Source organism: Sorex araneus, chromosome 2, assembly GCF_027595985.1.
Source record: "Sorex araneus isolate mSorAra2 chromosome 2, mSorAra2.pri, whole genome shotgun sequence".
Lineage (NCBI taxonomy): Eukaryota > Metazoa > Chordata > Mammalia > Eulipotyphla > Soricidae > Sorex > Sorex araneus.
In genome coordinates this window covers 124,520,157-124,542,111 of record NC_073303.1, presented here as the reverse complement: position 1 = coordinate 124,542,111, position 21,955 = coordinate 124,520,157, and the positions used below count along the sequence as shown (strand labels likewise).

Below are 21,955 nucleotides of genomic sequence, written 5' to 3'. Positions count from 1 at the left end.
AGAGGAAAGAGCAGCAGATGAATTCCGAAGGGGCAGGCATTCCAGTTTCCCCTTCCACTGCACTGGCACCAGGTGGACAGTTGGCTCCTTCGGCTGAGGGGGAGGGAAGGGGGACCACAAGGGGAGGGAAGTGAAGATCTCCAAGGCTCTGGGATGGGGCTTGGGGCCCAGCAGCCTCTCCACACCCCCTTCCTCACAAACCCCAATTCCTGGTCTCCTGGCATGAAAATCCTACCGAGGACGGGGCCAGCGTCAGCCCTGGGCCCTCTGTCAGGCACGCTCCCCGGAGAGCGTGGGGACAGTCACGCTCACTGGAACGCCTGCCGTGACAGGAAGGCTCAGGAAGCAGGGCCACTTGATAAACCTGTGGGTTATTCCGTCCACCCATGGGAGAGACAACCCCAGCACCCCCATGCCCTCCCCCGCACCCCGCCACCTACACACACAGGCATCAACAGTCAGCCACTCGGAATCTTCCTTCAAGCCATAAGCAACTTTATTCCAGTCCCTCGAGCCCCACAGGCCGGCCTAACTGCAGAACAGACATTTCCAGAGGCCCCGTGCACAGCCCAGCACAGCCGTGACCTCAGCCGTGAGGCATTCGGCCTGCCGGGTGCCACAGCATCCCTCTGGCCAGACTCGGGTGCACGGGGGAGACACACAAAGGCTCCCTGCAAAGGAGAGGGGGGTGGGAAACAGCCTCCGGGGAACACAGACGGGTCAGCGGCAGGCCAGGACGGGGCTGTTTTCCCCACTCCCAGAGGCGGAATTCAATCCTGTCTGGTGGTTTCTTCACTAGCTGCCGAGACCATCTCTCCACCCCTCACTCCAGCTCCAGCTTCTAGGGGACGAAGACAGTGTGGCTCAATGGTCCTCATGATTCGGGGTGCCCTGGTTTCTCTGATGCTGCCCACCCGCATCTTCTCAGGAGGCCCAGGGTAGAATTCGGTCTCCACTGAGCGCCAGGGTCAAGTGGGGTGTGTTTTCTGAGCAATGGAATATGCTGGGCCCCCTTCCTCACCCGACATTGCATGCCATGTCATTGGAAAAAAATTCCCTATTTTTCCAAACCCGGTGGAAGAAGCTGGAACGTCACTGGAGAGAGGCACCCTGTGAGCAGGCCCTGGAAGGAAGCGTGAAGTCACTGGAGTTCGGGTCCAGCCTGCGGAGCTGGTGTCGGGGTCCACTGCCTGTCGAGACGAACTCCTGAGACTCAGGAATCGGCAGGTGAAGGGGGTCCAGGCTTCGATTTCTAGTCCCAGTCCACAGAAAGGGGCTGAGCAGCAATTCAGCCCCCCAGGGCCTCACTGCTTCTCTGCGCCAGGTTCAGTCGTTGGGCCCCGGAGTGTCCATGCAGGTGCTGAGCACTCGACAGGGTTTCCCTGTGACGCTTTTCACTCTCTGTTTAGATTCGTGTGCAGCCACCGGACCAAACCGCAACTCAGGCTGCCCCCTCCGGAAGCAGGAGCTGACTTCCGGGGAGCACAGCGGCAGGGGGCGGGGGAGCCCCTTTGGTGTCCCCCACGGGGGAGCTGGGAGCCACACACAAGCTCACCCTGTCTCCATCACGGCCAGTCATGTGATCGCCCAGTGTCTGGCCACTCTGAGTGGCATCTGGGGGGGTTGGAAAGTCAGCAGGAATAGTGGAGTAGAGGACCCCCGTGGTGAGACCTCGGGCATGGGTTTGTGTTTTCCACAGCTCCATAGGTGGGTGGGCTGGAGGAAAGCACCGTTTCTGGACTGGCGCCACCTAGTGGTCCAACACTGGGTGGGTAACCCCCCATCCCCTTGATGCCAACCTCGGGAGTTCCGGGAAACTGCCCTACACCAGCCGGCCCTGCTCACTCTCCCAGGGGCCAGCCCCTCTGGAAAAGGCTTCAAACTTCAGACAGGGCCCTGGTCCACATTCCTTTGTACATTTATTTTTCTGGAATATATAAAATATACCTGTTGATGGGTGCATTTGTGCAAAGACACGTAGGACTTTAAAAGACGACAGAGACATTCATTGTAGCCAGCTTACTTCACAATAAGCTACGAAATACAGTCTCAGGAGAAGATTGTATTAGTGCCACTAAACATGCATTTCATTGGAACAAGGCAAAAACACTTCATCTGTCTGCAATACCCAAATATTGTATGTACAACAGTCTTATTTTTTCCTCCTCCTTCTTTCAATCACAAGAGGCAACATGATGGATCTGGTTCTGGAATTGCAAGTTACCATTTGTGTCCAATTTCCCAAACAACTCCTCTTAGCTCCGCGAGTATAAACCTGGAGGAAGAGCCATTTTTCTTCCGTTCCTCCTTGAATCAACCTTGAAATGTTCACAGCTTAGAGACCAGGGGCATGGGCAGAGTGTGGGCTGGCTCTGCGGGGACTGAGCACCCTCCCCATGCGACACTGCCTGCCATGGGGTCAATTCCCTATTTTTCCAACCCCAAAATTTACCCCCATGGCCAGTGGAAGAATCTAGAAAGTCACCGTAGAGAATCGCTGTCCAGAGCCCCCCAGAGCCTGGCTCCAGGGGGAACTTGTCCATCTGGCACCAGATGTGGGTGCCAGCTCCCCGCGGCATGCGTGAACCCACATCTGGGGGGGCAGTTGATTTCTCCGGGGAGTGGCCCCCCACCCCCAAATAAAAACCACCCCTAGCTTCACCAGATCAGTTCTCTTCTCTGGCCTCCCGGAGTCTTGGGTTTTGGGGAACAGAGAGACACTAGAATCCAAAGGGAAAGAACTCTAACAAGGAGAAATGGCCAAGAGAGGCAAACCATGGGCACGGTCCATGCTCCCCACAAGTGCGCTGGGGCGACGGGCATTCCCACGAAGCGACCACCACGGAAGCAGCGGCGAGGGGAGCGCAGGCGGCACCGGGGGAGGGGGCGGGGGCGGCGTCACCCACAAGGTCGTTTGGCAAAACGGAACGGAACTTTGAACGAGAGAGATCAGAGGGAACCACAAGCAGCTCGAGGATGACGGGGCGCGGGGCGCGGGGCTCAGAACTGGCCGGCGCTGCTGGGGTCGCACTGCAGCAGGCGCACGATGGAAGGGTCGCTCTTGGCCCCGCGGATAAACTCCTCCAGCGACAGCTTTCCTGCAAGGCAAGAGCGCGGGTGAGTGGGCTGGGCGCGGGCGCCCAGAGTAGCCTGCCCCACTCCCCTGCCAACACCTGGGAGGGCCACACCCGTTTTTTTTTTCTTTTTCTTTTTGGGTCAATAGCATGGCGGGTAGGTGTTTGCCTTGCGCGTGGCCGACCCAGGTTCGATTCCTCCGTCCCTCTTGGAGAGCCTGGCAAGCTACGAAGAGTATCTCGCCCACACGGCAGAGCCTGGCAAGCTACCCATAGCGGTATTCGATATGCCAAAAACAGTAACAAGTCTCACAGTGGAGACGTTACTGGTGCCCGCTTGAGCAAATCGATGAACAACGGAAGGACAGTGCTACAGTGCTTTTTGGGTCACACCCAGCGATGCTCAGGGGTTACTCCTGCCTCTGCACTCAGGAATTACTCCTGGCGGTGGTTGGGGAGACCATACGGGAGCTGCAAGCAAGGCAAATGCCCTCCATGCTGTGCTATCGCTTCAGCCCTCACACCCCGGGTTTTTTTTTTTTTTTTTTTGCTTTTTGGGTCACACCCGGCGATGCACAGGGGTCACTCCTGGCTTTGCACTCAGGAATTACCCCTGGTGGTGCTCAGGGGACCATATGGGATGCTGGGAATTGAACCCCGGGTCGACCGCGTGCAAGACAAATGCCCTACCCGCTGTGCTATTGCTCCAGCCCCCACACCCCGGGTTTTGAGGATGCATTGCCCCTGTCTCAAGCAGGCGTGTAGGAGAGACAGGTTTGCTGCAACCCCCCTGCCCCCCGCCTCCTGCATTGGGGCAGAGGGACGCACACTGTGTTCTGGGGGGAGAACTTTTTCCTGGATGATGTGCCAGGAATGCGGTCTCTCCAGCCCAGGGAAAAAGGAATTCAGGGCAACGTGCACAAAAAGGGGTGGCCATCCTGCCATCCCCTATCAGGGGACTTCCTGCCCTGCCCTGCTGGGGAAGAGACTCCTTGTTCCCTCCCCTGACCTCCAGGACTGGGCTGGGGACCCAATTCAGGAACTTCCTGTCACACTCCTTCGGGGTTAAGGTCTGTGTCTGCTTCCCAAGGGCACAGGTGCTGGGACTGGGGGGTGCTGGGGATCCTGGCCACCCCATCCCCCACTCTGGGCTCCCCAGGTCCCCCAGAGCTCACCTGCCTGGGGGATGTCCTTAGACTCAGCTTTGCTGTCCCTCATCTGTTATGAGCCCCACGAGCAGGAGGCTGACTCTTGAGGTTCTCACCCCCACCTCAGAGGTGCCACCTGGATGCTTTCTCCACCCCACCCACTCCAGGTCTCTCCTCAGAACCCATTTGTGTCAGCCAAACCCATTTCCTGGACAGAGGGAAGAGGATGTTGGTGGGGCCTCGGGGAGAGGGGAGGGAGCTGCCCTGGAGGGGTCTCTCAGAGGTGGATACTGGAGGCTAGAAGCAGCCCCACCTCACCTTCACCCTTACATCCCACCCGGGGAGTTGGTTCCTGGCCTGAAAGGATCTGAGGCCCGGCTCAGTTTTGGGGTTCAGAGGCAAAGTCCTGAGTTGAAGCCCCTGGACTGCCTGCTGAGTCCCCTCACTGCACTCAGAAGTAAAGCTCCTCCTCAATGCTGAAGAACTTGCACCCCCAAACTTCCAGTCCCTCTCTTGTTCCCTAAGGAAGCACAGAGCTTCATGGAGGGGGGTGCATTGAGTTCAGGAATGCTGACCCCTCTGGACTCTGGGTCAGCTGAAGCAGAGCCAAGCAGAGACCCACATTCCTCACTACGGTCCAGCTCAATCAACAGACTCGCCTGGTGTCTGGTTCCTACTTCTGGCCATCAGCCTGCAGCTGGAGTGGGTGGGCATGACCTCTGCTCCCCAGAGCACCAGCAAATGCGTGTGGGAAGTGCAGGGGACGCAGATGGGGCAGATGATTCTGGGATCTGCTGAGCACTTGAACTTAGGTCTTACTTCTCAATGGGGCAGCCAGAGTCGGCAAATATACAGCATAGGCTCTGAAGATGAGTGTGAGTGTGTGTGTGTGTGTGTGTGTGTGCGTGCGCGCGCACGCGCATGCGTTGAACCTGCCTAGCCCACCAAATAACCATGTTTTTTTTTTCCCCTCTTGTAACTAGAATCTAAATATTGCATTGGGCATATTTATCCCAAAGCATTATTTGCCATTTGCCCAAATGGCAAATCATTGCAAAGCTGATTGGGCCTTCTGTACTCTATCTGGCAACACCACCTCTAAAATCCACTGTTCTTGAATTTGAACTCCAGGCCTCTGTGCCGCGCATCCTCTAGTGGGGTTTGAATTGAGGCGCCTCCGGGTAGAGCTTTCAGAGCACGCGCAGGAGGTCCAACAACTCCAGACATGCGCAGATCAAGCTCCGCCCCTTCCTGGTACCTGGAGTTTGGGCTCCAGCTGGGCTGTGTGGTTCACCCTGCCTGATCCTCCTCCATCCACCCAGGTCAGGGTGATCCACCTTCACTAAGGACCTTGGGCCACAGCCTGGGGCCACGATCTTGTCTTCCTGGACACTCCCCAGCCCTCCCAGCCGTCCCCATTCTGAGCAGAGCAAAGCAACTTGGGGGCTCCTACCATCTCTGTTGGTGTCCATCTGGCGGAAGATCTTTTCTGTCCTTTTCTCTGGGGTTGACTCATCTTCAGGCATTTTCATGACCGAGGAAACCATCTTATAGATCGCCTGGGGGGAATATGGTCATAAAACAATCAAGCAGCAAGACAGAAACGGTTTGCTCCCGGGCAAGGCGGCGCTTTTATGAAACTTCCCAAATGCTGGGGTGAGGGGGTTGTCCGTGTACAGGTGCACTGTCATCAGCGGGGCGGTCTCACCCCTTCTCTTGCTGTGACTTTGGCAGGAATCTACTCTAGACTGTCTCACACAATTCTCCCCTTGTGCCAGGCATGGAAGACCCAGCCTCACACATACACTCACACATCACACTGGAAGGCCTGGGAATCTCCTGAGAACCTTGTGAAAACACCATACTGGGTTGAGTAGGGTCTGGCTGGTACAGTGGAAATTCTGCATTTCTAGTTGGTTCCTGAACGCCGGCTACTGCCCTCATTGCCCCAGCCCCACCCTAAATTCTGGGAACAAGATCACAGATGACATTCTTCAAGCCAGAGGCCGAGAGTCAAGAGCTCCAACGGCACCTCTCAGGGACCTGAGTCACTGGTCAGGCTCGGGCTCAGGCCCGGGGCTTCCCCAGGCAGACAACACCAATCCATCCCAGCGCGCTTCCCTCGGCAGAATCGGCTCACTTCCTTCTCAGCCAGCAGGCTCCCCCAGATGGAAAAGAAGCTGCCACCTGAGTTGGGTTTAATAATCAGGCAATCTCAGGCTTGTCTGATAAACCGGGACCTTTTGAAGTCATGTTCTGGATTGCTCCTACAAAGGCTTTGCAAGTGCCCCTGGAATGCCCACTCCTCCCCACCCCCACCCCTTGTTTCCACCTGTGCCCAACCACATTGATACCCTTTGGTCACCTCCTGGTTCCATTTGGGAAGAAGAATGTCAAGTCCTCATTTTTTATCCACAGACCATGGCTTTGCTAATGAAATTCATTCAGGAAATGCAGAAGTTTTTAGACAAAGTCCAGAGGGTGGGCAGAAAATGCTGGAAAGTTCTGGAGCTGCAGATGCAAGGGGATAGCTAGAGGGTGGTGGTGGTGGCGGGTGAGCAGCTGAGGGAAGACGCCTCTAAATAGGGTAACCTCTTTGGACCTCTGGACTTGCTTCCACTGCAACTTCTGGTAGTAGGGGGGCTGGGCCCATCTGGGTTCTGGAGGTGGCTGGGCACACGTGTGCCTGTGTACAGTACTGGCACATGCCTGGCTTTCCCCAAGAAAACCTCAGTGAAGCCAGAGACAAGCATTTTCCTCCTGGACCCCTTTTCCTCCTGGACCCCAGCATCAGATCCCCGCTAGCCCTGATCTGGCTACTGGGGGCAACTGGCACCTGAAGGAGAGCTGACAAAGGACACAGGGTACTCCTCACAGCCTGGGGAGTGGGTTATGAAATCCATAGGCCCCCAAGGACATGCAGTGACAGAAGGGGACACTGGGTCGTCTCGGTGTCTCAGCGGCCTCTCCTGGGCTTTCTCAGCACCTCCATGGAAGTTCTCTAGGAACTCCTTCCTCACCTGGTTCAAGAGCAGGCAGTGGCACCCAATGATGAATGCACATGTGCATGGTGCACATATGTGCATCTATGCACGTGTATTTGCATGTGCACATATGTGCACCCATGCACATGTGCACACACATGTATGCACATCTCACATAGATTTCAAGCTTAACTGTAACCCTATTGTGAATTCATAAATCAAGTAATTTTAGAGCCACAGGAGCACTGTAGCACTGTCATCCCGTTGTTCATGGATTTGCTTGAGCGGGCACCAGTAACGTCTCCATTGTGAGACTTGTTACTGTTTTTGGCATATCAAATATGCCACGGGTAGCTTGCCAGGCTCTGCCGTGTGGGTGGGATACTCTTGGTAGCTTGTCAGGCTCTCTGAGAGGGATGGCGGAATCGAAGCTGGGTCGGCTGCATGTAAGGCAAACACTCTACCTGCTGTGCTATCGCTCCACCCATGTTCTGGTCACATCTAAAAAATAGAGTCAGGGGCTGGAGCGATAGTACAGCGGGTAGGGCATTTGCCTTGCACGCGGATGACCTGGGTTCAATTCCCAGCATCCCATATGGTCTCCTGAGCACTGCCAGGAGTAATTCCTGAGCGCATGAGAGAGTGTGGAAATCAGCCTGGGGAAACATGAGAAGTACAAAGTTCAAAGGGGAAGGCACAGAGGGAAACACTTCCACAGGTACCCAGGGTGGGAGTGGCAGGAAGGCTGGGAGAGGGAGGGCAGGTAGGTGCCCACTTGTATGGCAGACCGTACACTCCACAGGAGGGAATTTGTTCCTCAAAGAATCACCAAGAAGTGGAAGGGTTTGCTTTCTCTATTTAGTCCATTTCCCCAGTCTATTCCATACCCTGACATGTTTAGAGAATTAAAGTTAGTCATTCATAACACAGGCAGACATATTTATTGTTGCTATGTGAGAGATGGTAGGGCGTAATTATCCCCATGTGGAATTCTCTTCTTGGTAGGGGCATCTGGGTCCATACCTGGCAGTTCTGAGGGCTTACGCTGGCTCAGCTCTCAAGGGTCACTCCTGGCGGGTGTTCAGGGGACCATACATTGGGGGCTAGGGGTTGAATTGGGGTTGGCCAAATGCAAGAAAGTGCCTTAACCTTTGCACTATCTCCCTGACCCCTAGAAGTTCTTTTTAATGGACTATTTCACCCATTCTCCTGAGAGGGGCTTGGAAGGGCACCCTATTGGGAACCCAAACATCCCTGCTTACTGAGCACTGTTGAGGTGGGAGTCATGACCCCAGTGATGCTGCCATCATTGTTGAGGACATCCCTCACCTTAGATGCTCCCTGGGTCCCCTGGTGAGGAGTAAAACCTAGAGGCACTGGTGCCCCTTGAGCCCCAGGCATTCAGGGCTCATCAAGGTCTATTGGGGGATTTGGATGGAAAGTTAAACTGAGTGAATGGGGAGAGTCTCACAGTTCGAGAACCAAAGATCCAGCAAACAGATGGATATGGGGTGGAAGGCCAGGGCTTCGTTCTCAACAGAAAGATTTGGAAAAAAATTTAGTCTTTAGTTACTCAGGTTAAAGGAATGGAGTTGAGTGGAGAAAAATGAGGACAGGCTCATACAAAACACCCAAGCATGGAGCCAAAGAGCAGGTCAGATAAGGTGCTTGCCTTGCATGAAGCCACCCTGGGTTTAATCCCCAGCACCCCATATGGTCCCCCAAGCACCTCTCAGGAATGATCCCTGAGTGCAGTGCCAGGAATATGCCTTAAGCAAAAGCACTGTAGCACTGTCCTCCCGTTGTTCATCAATTTGCTCGAGAGGGCACCGGTAATGTCTCTATTGTAAGACTTGTCGTTACTGTTTTTGGCACATTGAATATGCCGTGGGTAGTTTGCCAGGCTCTGCCGTGCAGGTGGGATACTCTTGGTAGCTTGCCCGGCTTTCCGAGAGGGATAAAGGAATCGAACCCTGGTCGGCTGCGTGCAAAGCAAATGCCCTATCCGCTCTGCTATCCCTCCAGCCCAAAAAAACAAACCAACATAAAACAAGAAACATTTGGCTGTTTCATCCTAAAGGCACAGCGTCAGCCCGTCCTTCTACAAGGGAACCTATGAGTGGCTGCATGGCTGGTGGGACTCAGGGGAGCCCGGGGCTGTGGGAACAGGCTCCGTCTCCTCTTGGTCCCTGCATTGCCCTCAGCCAGGCAGGCGTTCTCACGCTCTTTCTTTTTGAATGTGCATCCAGCTGGAGACAAGAGATGAAGACCCCGCCACAAAACCCGGTCTGCGTGGTGTGGGGGCCTCCAGAGCCATAAGCCACGAGCTGAAGTGATGAGTCCCTGCCATCTGCACCCCCCAATGCACCCTCAGTCTGTGATGACACAGAACCAGCCCTGGGGGACTGATGTCTGTGTCTGTTTCCTTCCCACAGCAGCACAGCCCCCGTGGCTGCCTGGTCGCATCTCAAAATCTAAATCCAGGCTCCAGGGCCCCGGGAGAGAAGACAGAAGCCCTGCAGGCGATTGGAAACAGATCTGGGCTTTTCTTAGCTCCAGCTTCCCCCGCAAATATAATGGGATTAGACCCCCACCGAAGAGGCCAGGCTCTGGCAGACTATTTTTAGCCATGTCAACGAGGGACACCAGGGACATCCTGTTTTTAATTAGACTGGACAGTCCCTGTTTGTGTCTCCGGTTGCAGGCAGAGCAGGGGACACCCAGGAGCTGGCTCTGTAGACAGAGAAAGTGTGGGTCAGTCCCTGACCTGGGCCCGGCATTCTAACCAGCTTCCTTGGGAAGAAGCCAGACTCACTGTCAGAGGCTGGGGGTGGGGGGCGGGTCCCAACAGGATGGTCGAACCCCCTCCCTGCCACGTGGGGACATCTGTCTTCTTATGCTCCCATTCATTCTGAGGCGACTGCCACAGGGGATGGAGGGGTAGACGCCCAGAGTGTCTTTCTTGGAAACACTTAAAAAATAATTAATTGATTTTTCTGGCTGACTAAAAGACAGCTAAAGTGAATGGGAGAAAATATTTGCGGTCAACACATCAGATAAAGGGTTGATGTCCCGGATATATAAAGCACTCACAAAGGTCAGCAGCAATAACAAAAAATTCAAAAACCCTATCAGAAAATGGGGAGAGGAAATAAATGAACAGACACTTCTCTGAGGAAGACCAATGGATGGCCAACAGGCACATGGAAAAATGCTCATCATCACTTACTATTAGGGCAATGCAAATCAAGACAACAGTGAGATATCTCACAGCAGTGAGAATGGCACATATCAAAAATACTGGGGACAATCTGATGCGGTAAAAAAGGAACTTTCATCCACTGCTGGTGGGAAGTTGTCTGTCCAAGTTGTCTGGTTCAACCCTAAGGAAAATAGTATGAAGGGTTCTCAGTAAACTTAAATTGAGCTTCCATATGGCTCAGTGATTTCACTTTGGGTGTTTACCTCCAAGACAGAAAAACATTCATTCCAACGGACATATGCACATCATTATTCATTGCAGCACTCAGAACACAGCTAAGATTTGGAATCAACCTAGATCAGGGAATCATGAAAATGAGGTGTAGATACACAATGGAATACCATAAAGTTGTAAGTAATGATGAACCATGCAAGTTTCTGCGACACGGATAGAACTGAAAACATCCTGCTTGATGAAGTAAGCCAGAAGGATGAAGACAGGATACCATCACTTATACATGTATATTGAGTAGGTACTTAGAGTAGGATGGGGATGAGGATGAGGAAATGGTTTAAGGGACAGGGGTGGGGGAATGCCTAGATCAACCTCGGCCCCAGCATACAGGGAGGAGAAGGAAAGAAAAAAAGTGAAGGAGAAAGCAAGAAGAGACAGATGAGGAGCAATAGGGACAGAGTTCAAGGGAACATCTATGGTTTCGAGGAATGACAGAGCTAAGTATCCAAACCAGAGTTAATAAACTGAAATCATAAGACCCAAACTTTAAAAACCAAACTTAAAAGGTGCCTGTCAAGATGGCAGGCTTGGGAGGTCGGGGGTGGATGGGAGAGGGAGCCTGGGAACACTGGGGGGAGGCAAGTTGGTCCTGGTGGTAGGACTGGTGATGAAACACTGTGTCAAAAACCCAACTGTGAATAAATTTGTAACTCACGATGCTCTAATAAAGTAAAATTTGGAAAAAAATTATTTATTGGGGGGCAAGGGCCACACCTAGTTGTGATCAGGGCTCTGCACTCAGGGGTTACTCCTGGTGGGCTCAGGGGACTATATGGAATGTTGAGTATCAAACCCAGGTCAGTCACATGCAAGGCAAGCACTTTACCCACTATACTATTGCTCTGCCCCCCTGGAAAGACTTTTAAACCCATCATGGTCACCACAGCCCTTTTCCAACTCAACATAGCTCTGTTCTTCTGTTAGTTTTCCTGGGAGATTTTTCTTGAAAGAAATGAGCTTGTCAGGGCCAGAGCAATAGCACAGTGGGGAGGGCATTTACCTTGCATACGGCTGACCCAAGTTTGATCCCCAGCATCCCATATGGTCCCCCGATCACCTCCAGGAGTAATTTCTGAGTCCAGAGCCAGGAGTAACCCCTGAGCATTGCCAGGAGTGACCCAAAAAAAGAACAACAAAAAGAATGAAATGAGCTTGTCATTGTGTACTCCCAAATCCCACATCTCCCCTCCCTTTCCTTGGCTTTTTCTCTTTTTTGATAAATAATCCCAATATCCATTCCAGAAACTCTCCTTTGATTTCTCTTACCACTGCAGCCTCTCATGTCTGCTCATTCCTCCTGCACTTGCCCAATTTTAAGTTGTTTCAAGTCCACATCATTCTCCTATACGGGCAATAGATATTGTTTGTCAAAATAATTTTTCCAATTTCTTTTAGGGGGGTCTGTGGCACTTATTCATCACACGAATGATGCTTGGGGTAGGGGATCATCTCCCCCATATCCCTCAGATAAACAGGGGTGAAACCCATAGCGAGCAGCAGCTCACACTCACCCCTTCCCTTTAGGTTCACTTCAGCCCCCAAACCAAAGTGAAAAGACAGATGCACACCATGTTCATTGCAGCACTTAGTACAACAGCTAGGAAATGAAGCAACCCAAATGCAGATGAAAGGCTAAAGAAGTCATGGCCGATAGACATAATGGAATACAATACAGCCGTGAAAAAGATGAAGTCAGGTACTTGTGGTAATCTGGACAGAATTGGAGAGTATTGTGCTCAATGAAATAATCCCGAGGTAGAAGGGTAAATAAAGGCTCTCACTCATCTTGGGGTGCAGAAAAATAAGTGTATAAGCAATATCAATTGGTAACAAACCTTGGGAACTGGTTTATAGATCTGAGAGTGCCAGGTTAGGGCAGAGAGCATGAGGGGGATGAAGAGGTTGATTGGAAGTAACAAAGGGGAAGGGTCTGGAGTACAGAGGCAGTGGCTAAGGGAGAGAAGAATATATACCCCAAACATCTGTCAGTCATCTAAGAGTCTGGACAAAGATGGGAGGGAACGAAGTCAGACTGGAGGTGACGTGAGAACATGGGGCGGGCCAAGGGCACTTCAGTGGCAGAGATGTGTAGTAATTTTGTACATCAGTGCCAGAAACTTGAACACTATTGTAACCCTGTTACCTAAGCTATAATTAAAATAGGGGGTGGGGGGAGATGAGTGTTTGTGCCACACCCACCTGTGCTCAGGGCTTACTCCTGGCTCTGTGCTCAGGGATCACTCCTGGCAGGGCTCAGAGAATCATATGTGGTGCCAGGATCAAACACCGATGGGCTATGTTCAAGCAGGTGCCCTACCTACCTTGCAAACTCTCTTGCCCCTAAAAATGTTTTTAGGGTGTGAAAATAGTGGAGGAGGAGTGCTCCGTACCCCCAGACCCCATGTTTATCAACAGGGCCAAAGAGCCTGAAATCACCGCCAGAAGGAAGACACTGATTTGGAATTAACAGTGGTTAGAATCCAAGTTCTCAAAGCAATCTTGGACCTTTAATTAAGGTCAAGGCCAAGGCCAGGGAGGCTGCTCTGGCAGCACAAGCTAGTTGACACAAGTGCCGACTTGTGTGTGTGTGTGTGTGTGTGTGTGTGTGTGTGTGTGTGTGTGTGTCTAACTTGACCTTGAAAATGTAGGTTGCCCAGGTTTCCTATCATCCAAAGACTGACCATGTACTTATGGGCTCCAGGCAGCAAACTGCACCTACTACGTTCCCTTCTAAAAAGGTGATTTATTTTTGGTGGAGGATTGGGTTCTACCTGGTGGTACTCAGAGACCCCTATGTGGTCCTAAGGAATAAACCCCACCAGCTAAGTCCTTGACCTGTGCACTAGCTCTCACGACCTGGAAAGTAATTTCTAGATCGAATAGAACTTGTGCAGGGAGGTTGGGGGTGGCAGGGAATCTCTCTTGGTCCATGGGGTTCCCCCAGGGGAGAGATTCTGGGACAAGATGAGAGTTGGGAAGTGGCTCGGGACACTGTGGGGAGGCCGTGTGGATGTAGCCATAAAAGCGGCTTCTCCACCAAGCTCCTAAACCTGTCACCAGTAAACAAACCCTTGGATGTGAAAATGTTCCTTTAAGTCTCTAAAAATAAGGCCCCATATGGTGTTGTGTTGTTTGCTCATCCAGATGTTGATACTGCACAAAATTGTCATAATTTTTTTTCTAAAGAAGAACCTAATTGGCTTTTGACTTATGGGGTAGATTGCATAAAGGCCTACCCCATACACATCCCCAGATATGGGTTCCAGTCACCAAGGTCTGGACTGAGACATTCAGAGCATCAGGTACTCAGCACTGGGTCAGTGCATTGGTGACTGGGGGTGGGGGGTGGGGGGGCGGGGGTGTTTCTCTCCACCCCTGAGGTCTTGGAGAATGGGAGAGAGAAGCAGAGTGAGCCATCCTGAGAGAGAGTGGGACTATATCAATTATATCCAGTCACTAGCTTATGAAAAGGGGTCACAAGCCAAGGAATATTCCAGAAAGTGGGAAAACCAGGGTAACAGATTTTCCCCTTGAATCTTCAGAAGGAACATAGTCTATAGACTTCCTGATTTAACCCAGTGAACATGATCTCAGACCTGGGACCCAGAACTGTTAAGAGCATTAAATGTGTTATTGGAAGTGGGTAAGCTCATGGTGATTGATGTAGACGCTAAATGGAATGAACACTGCCTGTCTGTGCGATGGGCCACTCCATGTCCTCACCACCCATGTTTGGAATTGCAGAAGGAATCCAACTTGTCACTATAAGCTATATTCTGCAGAGACCAAAGCAAAACCTCAGGATGCATCATCAGGGAAGAGAAACTAGGAAATACATGTAAATCTACTCCAGTTTATCATCAAACCTGGTCTGAATCTCAGACTTCACCCTGACCATTTAGGAATGTCTGTGGGTGACACCCTTTTAAATGGAGCTTGCATTTTTAATTAAATGCCAACTGAGCTTGCATTAAATTTGCACTTGAATGCACCCGCGCTGTGCCCATTTCTATCCACTCTACAGGCTTTGCTTCCTTTCATAAGCAGAGTCTGAATACATGTACGATTTGCTGGCCCAGAGCTTGCCAGCCCTTTCCAACAAAAATTTGCTCAGGATCAAAGTGGAAAGTGAAAGTTCAAAGTGAAGTTCAGAGCTCCCAGGAACCAGCAAAAATCCAACACAGACCCTTGCAAAGAGCTTGGGACAGAGACAAGACCTGGGATGTGAGCTTTCGAAGAGGAAAGAAAAGGGAAGAACTGAATGGAAAGTTCAGTGTGATCTGGCAACAAATTCTAGTTCACTCAGAAGCACTGAAAAACCCCAAGCTTAGCTTAACAGTAAGAGAACTCGGGAACGCTCAATTTGCACCCAGCAGTAGAGTAAGACCTAGCCTTCAGCTGAAAATGATTCCAGTTGAGTTTAATCTCACTGGTGACATAGACATTCCTCTGGGGGAGGGTGGGGTGCTGCAGGGTTTTCTTGCTTGCTTGTTTGTTTATTTACAAAGCTGTTCATGATTGGGTTTGAGTCATACAATGTTCCAACACCCATCCTTCCACCAGTGTAATTTCCCAGCACCAGTGTCCCCAGTTTCCCCTCCCCCCCCCCCCCTCTCTCTCTCTCTCTCTCTCTCTCTCTCTCTCTCTCTCTCTCTCTCTCATTTTAGGCATTACGAGAGAGAATATAGGAGCTGCAAGATTTTCACCTTCAGGAACCTTCCGCCTCAGGGTGCATGAAGGAGGGAACAAGAGAGCACCTGTGGATGAGCACCCTTCGGCTGCAGGGGTCTTCAAACCTGGAGTAGTAGGTGGGCATTTATGACACGTTTCTGGTTCTGCTAATTAAGACCCGAAAGGTGACTATGGGTTTGGGGGTGCCCTGGGCTACTTTATGGAGCAGAGGACGTCTCGCTCAGCAGAATGAGGCACTTTACGATCCCTCTGGACATTCTGTTCTGGACGCTCTGTACCGAACACAGGGGCAGCAGCAAGAGCTCAGCAAGCCTCAGCAGCACGCTCTGTGCCCTCTCTGCTGTTCGCTTCGCCTCCGTGCGCCCCACGTCCCGCTCCCTCCCTGCGCGGCTCACCCGCAGTGCCAGGTGCTTACTAAGGGATCAGCCAGTGTGGGGCCGGCACGGAAATGGCCCGACTGCCAGGACCCCATGTGTTCTGGAGGGTCCTCCCTGAAGGTCTTCATCACCACCGCCCCCCACACCCCCAGTCACTGGCAGGGAGCAATCTGAGCCGCTCCCCCTCAACGCACGCAACACAGAGTAAATCGGCGCCGGGCTGGAAAGAAAGCGCAGGAGACGAGCCACGTGATCCAACGCGGCTGCAGCAGCCGCAGCCCCGGCTCAAATCCGAGCCCCACTAGCTTCACTCGTGAGCACAGGCAGGAGTAGTCTCTGAGCACCGGGAACGCGGGCCAAAACCTTCCCCTGTCGCGGCAGCTGTGCGCACGCACCCCCGGCGCCTGCGCGTGGTTCTCGCTCGCCCACCTGTGCCATTTCCCGCCTCTCCGCCCACCTGAGCCATCTCCCACCTCCCCGCCCACCTGCGCCGTCTCCCGCCTCCCCGCTCTCCTACTTGATCTCCGGCCTCTCCGCCCACCTGAGCGATCTCCAGCATCTCCGCCCACCTAGCTGACTCCCGCCTCCCAGCCCACCTGTGCGACCTCCGGCCTCTTCTCCCACCTGCACGAGCTCCCGCCTCCCCGCCCACCTGCGTCTACTGCGCGGCCTTCCGCCTCTCTTCCCACCTGAGCGATCTCCCGCCTACCTGCCCACCTGCGTCTGCTGCGCAGCCTTCCGCCTCTCTTCCCACCTGAGCGATCTCCCGCCTACCTGCCCACCTGCGCAGTCTCCCGCCTACCTGCCCACCTGCGCAGTCTCCCGCCTATCTGCCCACCTGCACGGTCTCCCGCCTCCCCGCCCACCTGCACGATCTCCAGCATCTCGGCCTTGCTGATGTAGCCGTTCCCGTCCAGGTCGTACATGCTGAAGGCCCACTTGAGCTTCTGCTCCAGCTTGCCCCGCGAGGTCACGCTCAGGGCGATGATGAATTCTCGAAAGTCTATTGTCCCGTCGCCGTTGGCGTCGAAGGTGCGGAAGACGTGCTCGGCGAACTTGGAAGCATCCCCGTATGGGAAAAAATTCCCGTAGATTTTCTTAAACTCTTCCATGGACAAGTGGCCGCTGGGGCAGTCTCTCAGGAACCCTTTGTACCACTCCTGGATCTCGTGCTCCGTGAAGTCTGTGCTTTCCAGCAAGTCCTGCATCACCTCGGGCCGCAGCTTGCTGTTCTGTTTCCCCATCCTGGCGGGCGGCGCGAAGTCAGCTGCAGGGGAGAAGAGCAGGAACTGTTTAGGCCGGGCCAGCGGCGCGCGCTCTAACCTGCCGTGGGTCCAGCGGGGAGAAAGAAAGTCAGCCTTGAACCGCCTCACTATCGGAGAAAGAAAATGAGAGCAAAGAGGTGAGGGGCTGGGGATGAGTCTCAGTGGCAGAGCTCTGGCTTGGCATGTGGTTTGATCCCCCGCACCGCCTGGGCTCCTGAGCACTGAATTGGGAGTATCCCCTGTAGAACCGGTGTGGCCCCCAAACAAGCCAAACCAACTCCGAGAGAATCGGGTAGGCGAGGAAGCAGAACAGAAATATGATGAGGGGAGAACTGGTGCTGTTTCTACGCAGAGAAACCTTCAAGGACTCATGATGAAAGAGGGACAGAGAAGAGGAGGGGAGGGTGGAGAGAGAAGGGGGGAGGGAGGGAGAGAGAAGAGAGGAAGAGGATGAATTGGTGGTTTAGTTCTGCCTGACCATTTATTTGCAAGACGTAGTACCTGAGTGAAGACTAGGGTCCGAACAGCGAACCCACAAAGAATCAGCAGAAGGCAGAGAAAAAAAGAACGATGAGAAGATCCTTTAGCACATTTTATTGCTAGAACATTTCCAAGCAAAGAGCTGCTCTGCTCTGAGGATGATGCCAGGGAGACCAGCAGATACCGTCTGTTCCATTACGAGCTATCCGGGCAGCCCAGACCCTTCTACAAGTCCGTTTGTGGCCAACTTTGGGTTTAAATGGCAGCACAGATGACGCAACACAAAGCTGCTTCTGTCTTGTGATCGTGGCTTATGCAATAGGCCAAACATTCCTTTCAAAAACAACAAATAAGGAGCCCGGCTCCCCCCCACCCCCACTCCATGGCGGTTACTCGGAAGGGAACTGCAGAGGGATGGTTTAAAATGAAAATGTAAAAAACTAGGACCGGACGGATAGGACAGGTGTTGCATCCTGCCAAACCTAGTTCTATCCCCAGCATTGCAATTGGCCCTCTGCACCCCCCCAGGAGTTACTTTTGAGCACAGAGCCAGGAATAAATACTCCTGAGTATGGCTCAACCCCCCCTCTCCCAGTCAGCAGTGTTCCAGAGCTGCGTACTTAGAACCCTGCTCATCCTGGGGGTGCCTGTGTAGACTTTGTTCATGTCTACTCCAATACAGCTGCATTGAAGAAAACCAAGAACTGCATCCTCCTGCCATTGGCTCCCAACCGCTAAGCTGTGCTGTGTGGGGGAATAGAGGCCATTTAGTTTCAGTCGTTCCCACTGCCCTTCTGGTCACATCACCTTCAACACTGCTGGGTGCCATGAGACAGATGTTTCTGGCCCTCTGGATGTGAAGAGAAGGAAAAGGAAGGGCGTCCTTGACTCCCTCAGGGAAGAGTGTAGACTTGTGTGTATCTGGGGTGCCGGCAGCATCAGTGAGGGGGCAGGAGAGTAGATTGAGGTGATGCAGTAAAAGGCAAAGAAAACATGGGTGCTCTCTGGGAAGTCTTCTTGGATGAGGTGTCACCTGACCTTGGTTCCTGTCTCCGGAGTCTTGAGATTTCAGCGTGGTCTAGAAAGCCTTTCTAGAGCAGATAGGGTGTTTGCCTCGCAGGAGGCTGACGGGGCTCAATCTCTGGCATCCTGTATGGTCCCTTGAGCTCCACCAGGAATAATACCTGAGTGCAGAGCTAGGAGTGACCCCTCAGCATCAGGGTGTGGCTCCCAAAATGAAAAAAAAAAAGGAAGGGAGGAAAGAAGGAAGGAAGAAGAAAACACTCTTCTCAAGCAGAGTTTGCATTTACAGCTTGTATTCTATTTTTTAAAATTTTCTCTTTGTATATGAGCAAAGAGCCTGAAAGTAAGACTTGGGAAATGACAGACTCAGAGGGGGGGGGTGCGGTGGGGAGACATCACATCTTCCTTTGTATCATGATTTCCAGTATCCTCCGAAGTTTGATACTTTGTAACTGTTTTTGAGTCCCTCAGTCTCCAGGGGGAATTTTTCTGGGTTTTGCTGGCAACCACCACCACCAGCCTTTGGTGAATTCATGAATGAATCAAGGATTGATGGATCAATGGGGACTATAAAACCCTCTTCTTGGGACAGGCGGCTCATGGCCACTAAGTGGTCATCTGACTCGGTCGACCTTGGGATCTCTCCTTTCTCCCAGCCATGGAGATATGATTGACACAGCATCAGAATTGATGGAGTACCTCAGTGACCTGACATGTATCTCTCTGAGACGGCATCGCTGTCATCACAGCTGCTTCAACCACTAGCTAACATTCCTCACCTCACAGTGTCCAGTCATTTCCTTTCTGTGGTGACAAAGTTTAAGATCTGCTCTTTTAGTGGCCTTCAAGGAGACAATGGCATTCTGCTACCCATGTGGCCTGGCAGGGCCCAGCACCCCCAGAGCTATTTATTTCCTGGTTGGAAGTTGGTACCTTCTGACTCCCTGTCTTGCCCAACTCCCTCCCACCCCCCTGCCCCACTCTCTTACAGTGAACTGCTTGTGGTCCCAATTAAAAAAGAAAGTTCTAGAAGGCCATGTTGTCTTATTTGTTTTTGTTTTTGTTTTGCTTTTTGGGTCACACTTGGCGGTGCACAGGGGTTACTCCTGGCTCTGAACTCAGGAATCACCCCTGGCGGTGCTCAGGGGACCATATGGGATGCTGGGAATCGAACCTGGGTCGGCCGCATGCAAGGTAAATGCCCTATCCGCTATGCTATTGCTCCAAGGAAGGCCATGTTGGCACTCACAACTATTCAAACTTTTTTTTATAATATCCCAGTTCCTACAACAAGAAGCGATCCTGAATTTTATATATATATATATATATATATATATATACATATATATACTTTTTGCTTTTTAGGTCACACCTGGCGATGCATAGGGGTCACTTTTGGCTCTGCATACAGGAATTACTCCTGGCAGTGCTCGGGGGACCATATGGGATGCTGGGAATTGAACCAGGGTCGGCCGCGTGCAAGGCAAATGCCCTACCCGCTGTGCTATCGCTCCAGCCCCTATATATATATATATATATATATATATATATGTATATATATATATATATTTTTTTTCTTTTTTTGGGTCACACCCAGCGATGCAAAGGGGTCACTCCTGACTCCTGACTCTGCACTCAGGAATCACCCCTGGCGGTGCTCAGGGGACCATATGGGATGCTAGGAATCAAACCTGGGTCGGCCGCATGGAAGGCAAACACCCTACCCGCTGTGCTATTGCTCCAGCCCCTGAATGATATATTTTTGTTTTATGATTTTTTCCCCTTCTTCTTGCATTCTTGCTTGTTTGGTTTGGTTTTGGTCTGGGACCTACAGCCATTGGTGCTCAGGGCTTACTCCTGGCTCTGTGCTCTGGGGATCACCTGTGGAGATGCTGGGGAGAATTTATGTTATGCTGGGGAAGGAACAAGTCAGCTGCTGGCAAAACATGTGCTCTTCCCGCTGTACTCTTTCGGCAGACCTTGATTTCTTTGTTTTTGACACTAGAGGAACACTCTGGTCCCTTTGTTAGACAGTCACCCCACAAAGATGGGGAGAATGAGCCTGAGCTCCGCAGGAAGGAACTGATTTCAGAGGCCTGTTTTTTTTCTGAGGAAGTAGCAAACACTATTTCCGCAGAGCAAACAGAGTTTATCCATTGAATATCTCCATAACTTCTCCTTCCTGCTAGTGACTCCTTCCCCACCCCACATCACCCTATTATTTTTCCTACAAGGGGGAAAAAAATGTTAGGGAAGGAGGCTGGTTTCTATTAGAATTCTGAAATTGTCATTTAGTTGCTAAGTTGGCAATTTGTCTGACGGGAGAATTCAGATACAGGAGCTGATGCATAATGCATGGGTTTACAGAGCTCAGAAAGAGTTTATGAAATTTCTAAGTTATTGGCAGGTTTTCCTTTTGGGCAGTGCTCAGAGCCCAGCTCTTTGGCATGTCCCTCAGATGTTCAATTAAATCACTGAGATTACCCTGTGATTCTGTGCGTATCATGGGTGCTTGGCCTTGGGATAAAAATGCCATTTTGATATTTAAATCCACTCTCTTCAAGAATAATTTATTTCTCTGCATTTATGAAGCAGGGTTTCTTAGGGAAAAAAAAACCAAAACTAGTTCCCCTGCTGAGGATTAAAAAGTGCTGCTCATTTATTAGCTGTTTTTTTTTTTTTTCTTTGCACTAGAAACAAATTGTCTCAGCGTTTTGGCTAAGGCTTCCCTGGAGACTGATGTTCACAGCAGCTATTTTTTTTTTCTGTAAACAGTAATTAACTGACATTTACAAATTCATTAGCACAGAAAGACCTTCACACACACAAACACACACACACACACACACACGCCAGCAGAATAGCATGGGATGAGTTATTTGGGAAGTGGAGTGTTTATAATTTAGTCCTGAATTTGTTTCAGTAGATATCTACAAATACTTGCTGCAGTAGGATAGCGAGCCATCTGGACTTGGTTACTGCACCAGGAAAAGCCCTGGGCCAGCTGGAGCTCCATTCCTTGAGGGAGTTGGGAGAGGCAAGGGATACCTTTTTCTCTGGGAAAGCAGGGATTTCTGCCGGTTTGAGTCAAAGAGGAGAAAAGAAACCATATCAGGGAAATGTTCCAGTCATTAACTGTCAGGGAAAAAAATGATCTGGGGTTGGACTTCAGGTCCAATCCTTTTCTTTATCCTACTTGATCATGCAAACATTCATGCCTACTGGGAGCAGAACTCAGGCCCGAGGCCTCAGACACGGGATCAAAGCCCAGCTGACTTACTGACCAGTCCTGGAGGACTTCCGGTTGCACCCCAGCTGTCATGGCTGTAAAATGAGTTCAGAGTTGCAAGGGTATCTCGTCAGCTGCATGAAAGAAGAACACATTATCTCTGGAAAACGCCAGCCGTTTCTTGGTG

The 21,955-nt window shown here is 51.7% G+C and overlaps 1 protein-coding gene across 2 annotated transcripts in view; it reads right to left on the bottom strand.

Annotated features, from left to right (window-relative positions):
- Positions 1-1,900: 1,900 nt before the first annotated feature.
- Positions 1,901-21,955, bottom strand: part of NCALD (neurocalcin delta) — a 401,970-nt gene continuing 381,915 nt past the window's right edge. For both annotated transcript variants that reach the window (XM_055125107.1, XM_004607689.2), the window contains 3 exons: positions 16,638-17,038; positions 5,676-5,781; positions 1,901-3,098 (listed from right to left, as the gene is read on the bottom strand). In XM_055125107.1, coding sequence (XP_054981082.1) covers positions 3,001-3,098; positions 5,676-5,781; positions 16,638-17,015 — 582 coding nt within the window. In that variant the 5' untranslated portion in view covers positions 17,016-17,038 and the 3' untranslated portion in view covers positions 1,901-3,000. The remainder of the gene's footprint in view (positions 3,099-5,675; positions 5,782-16,637; positions 17,039-21,955) is intronic.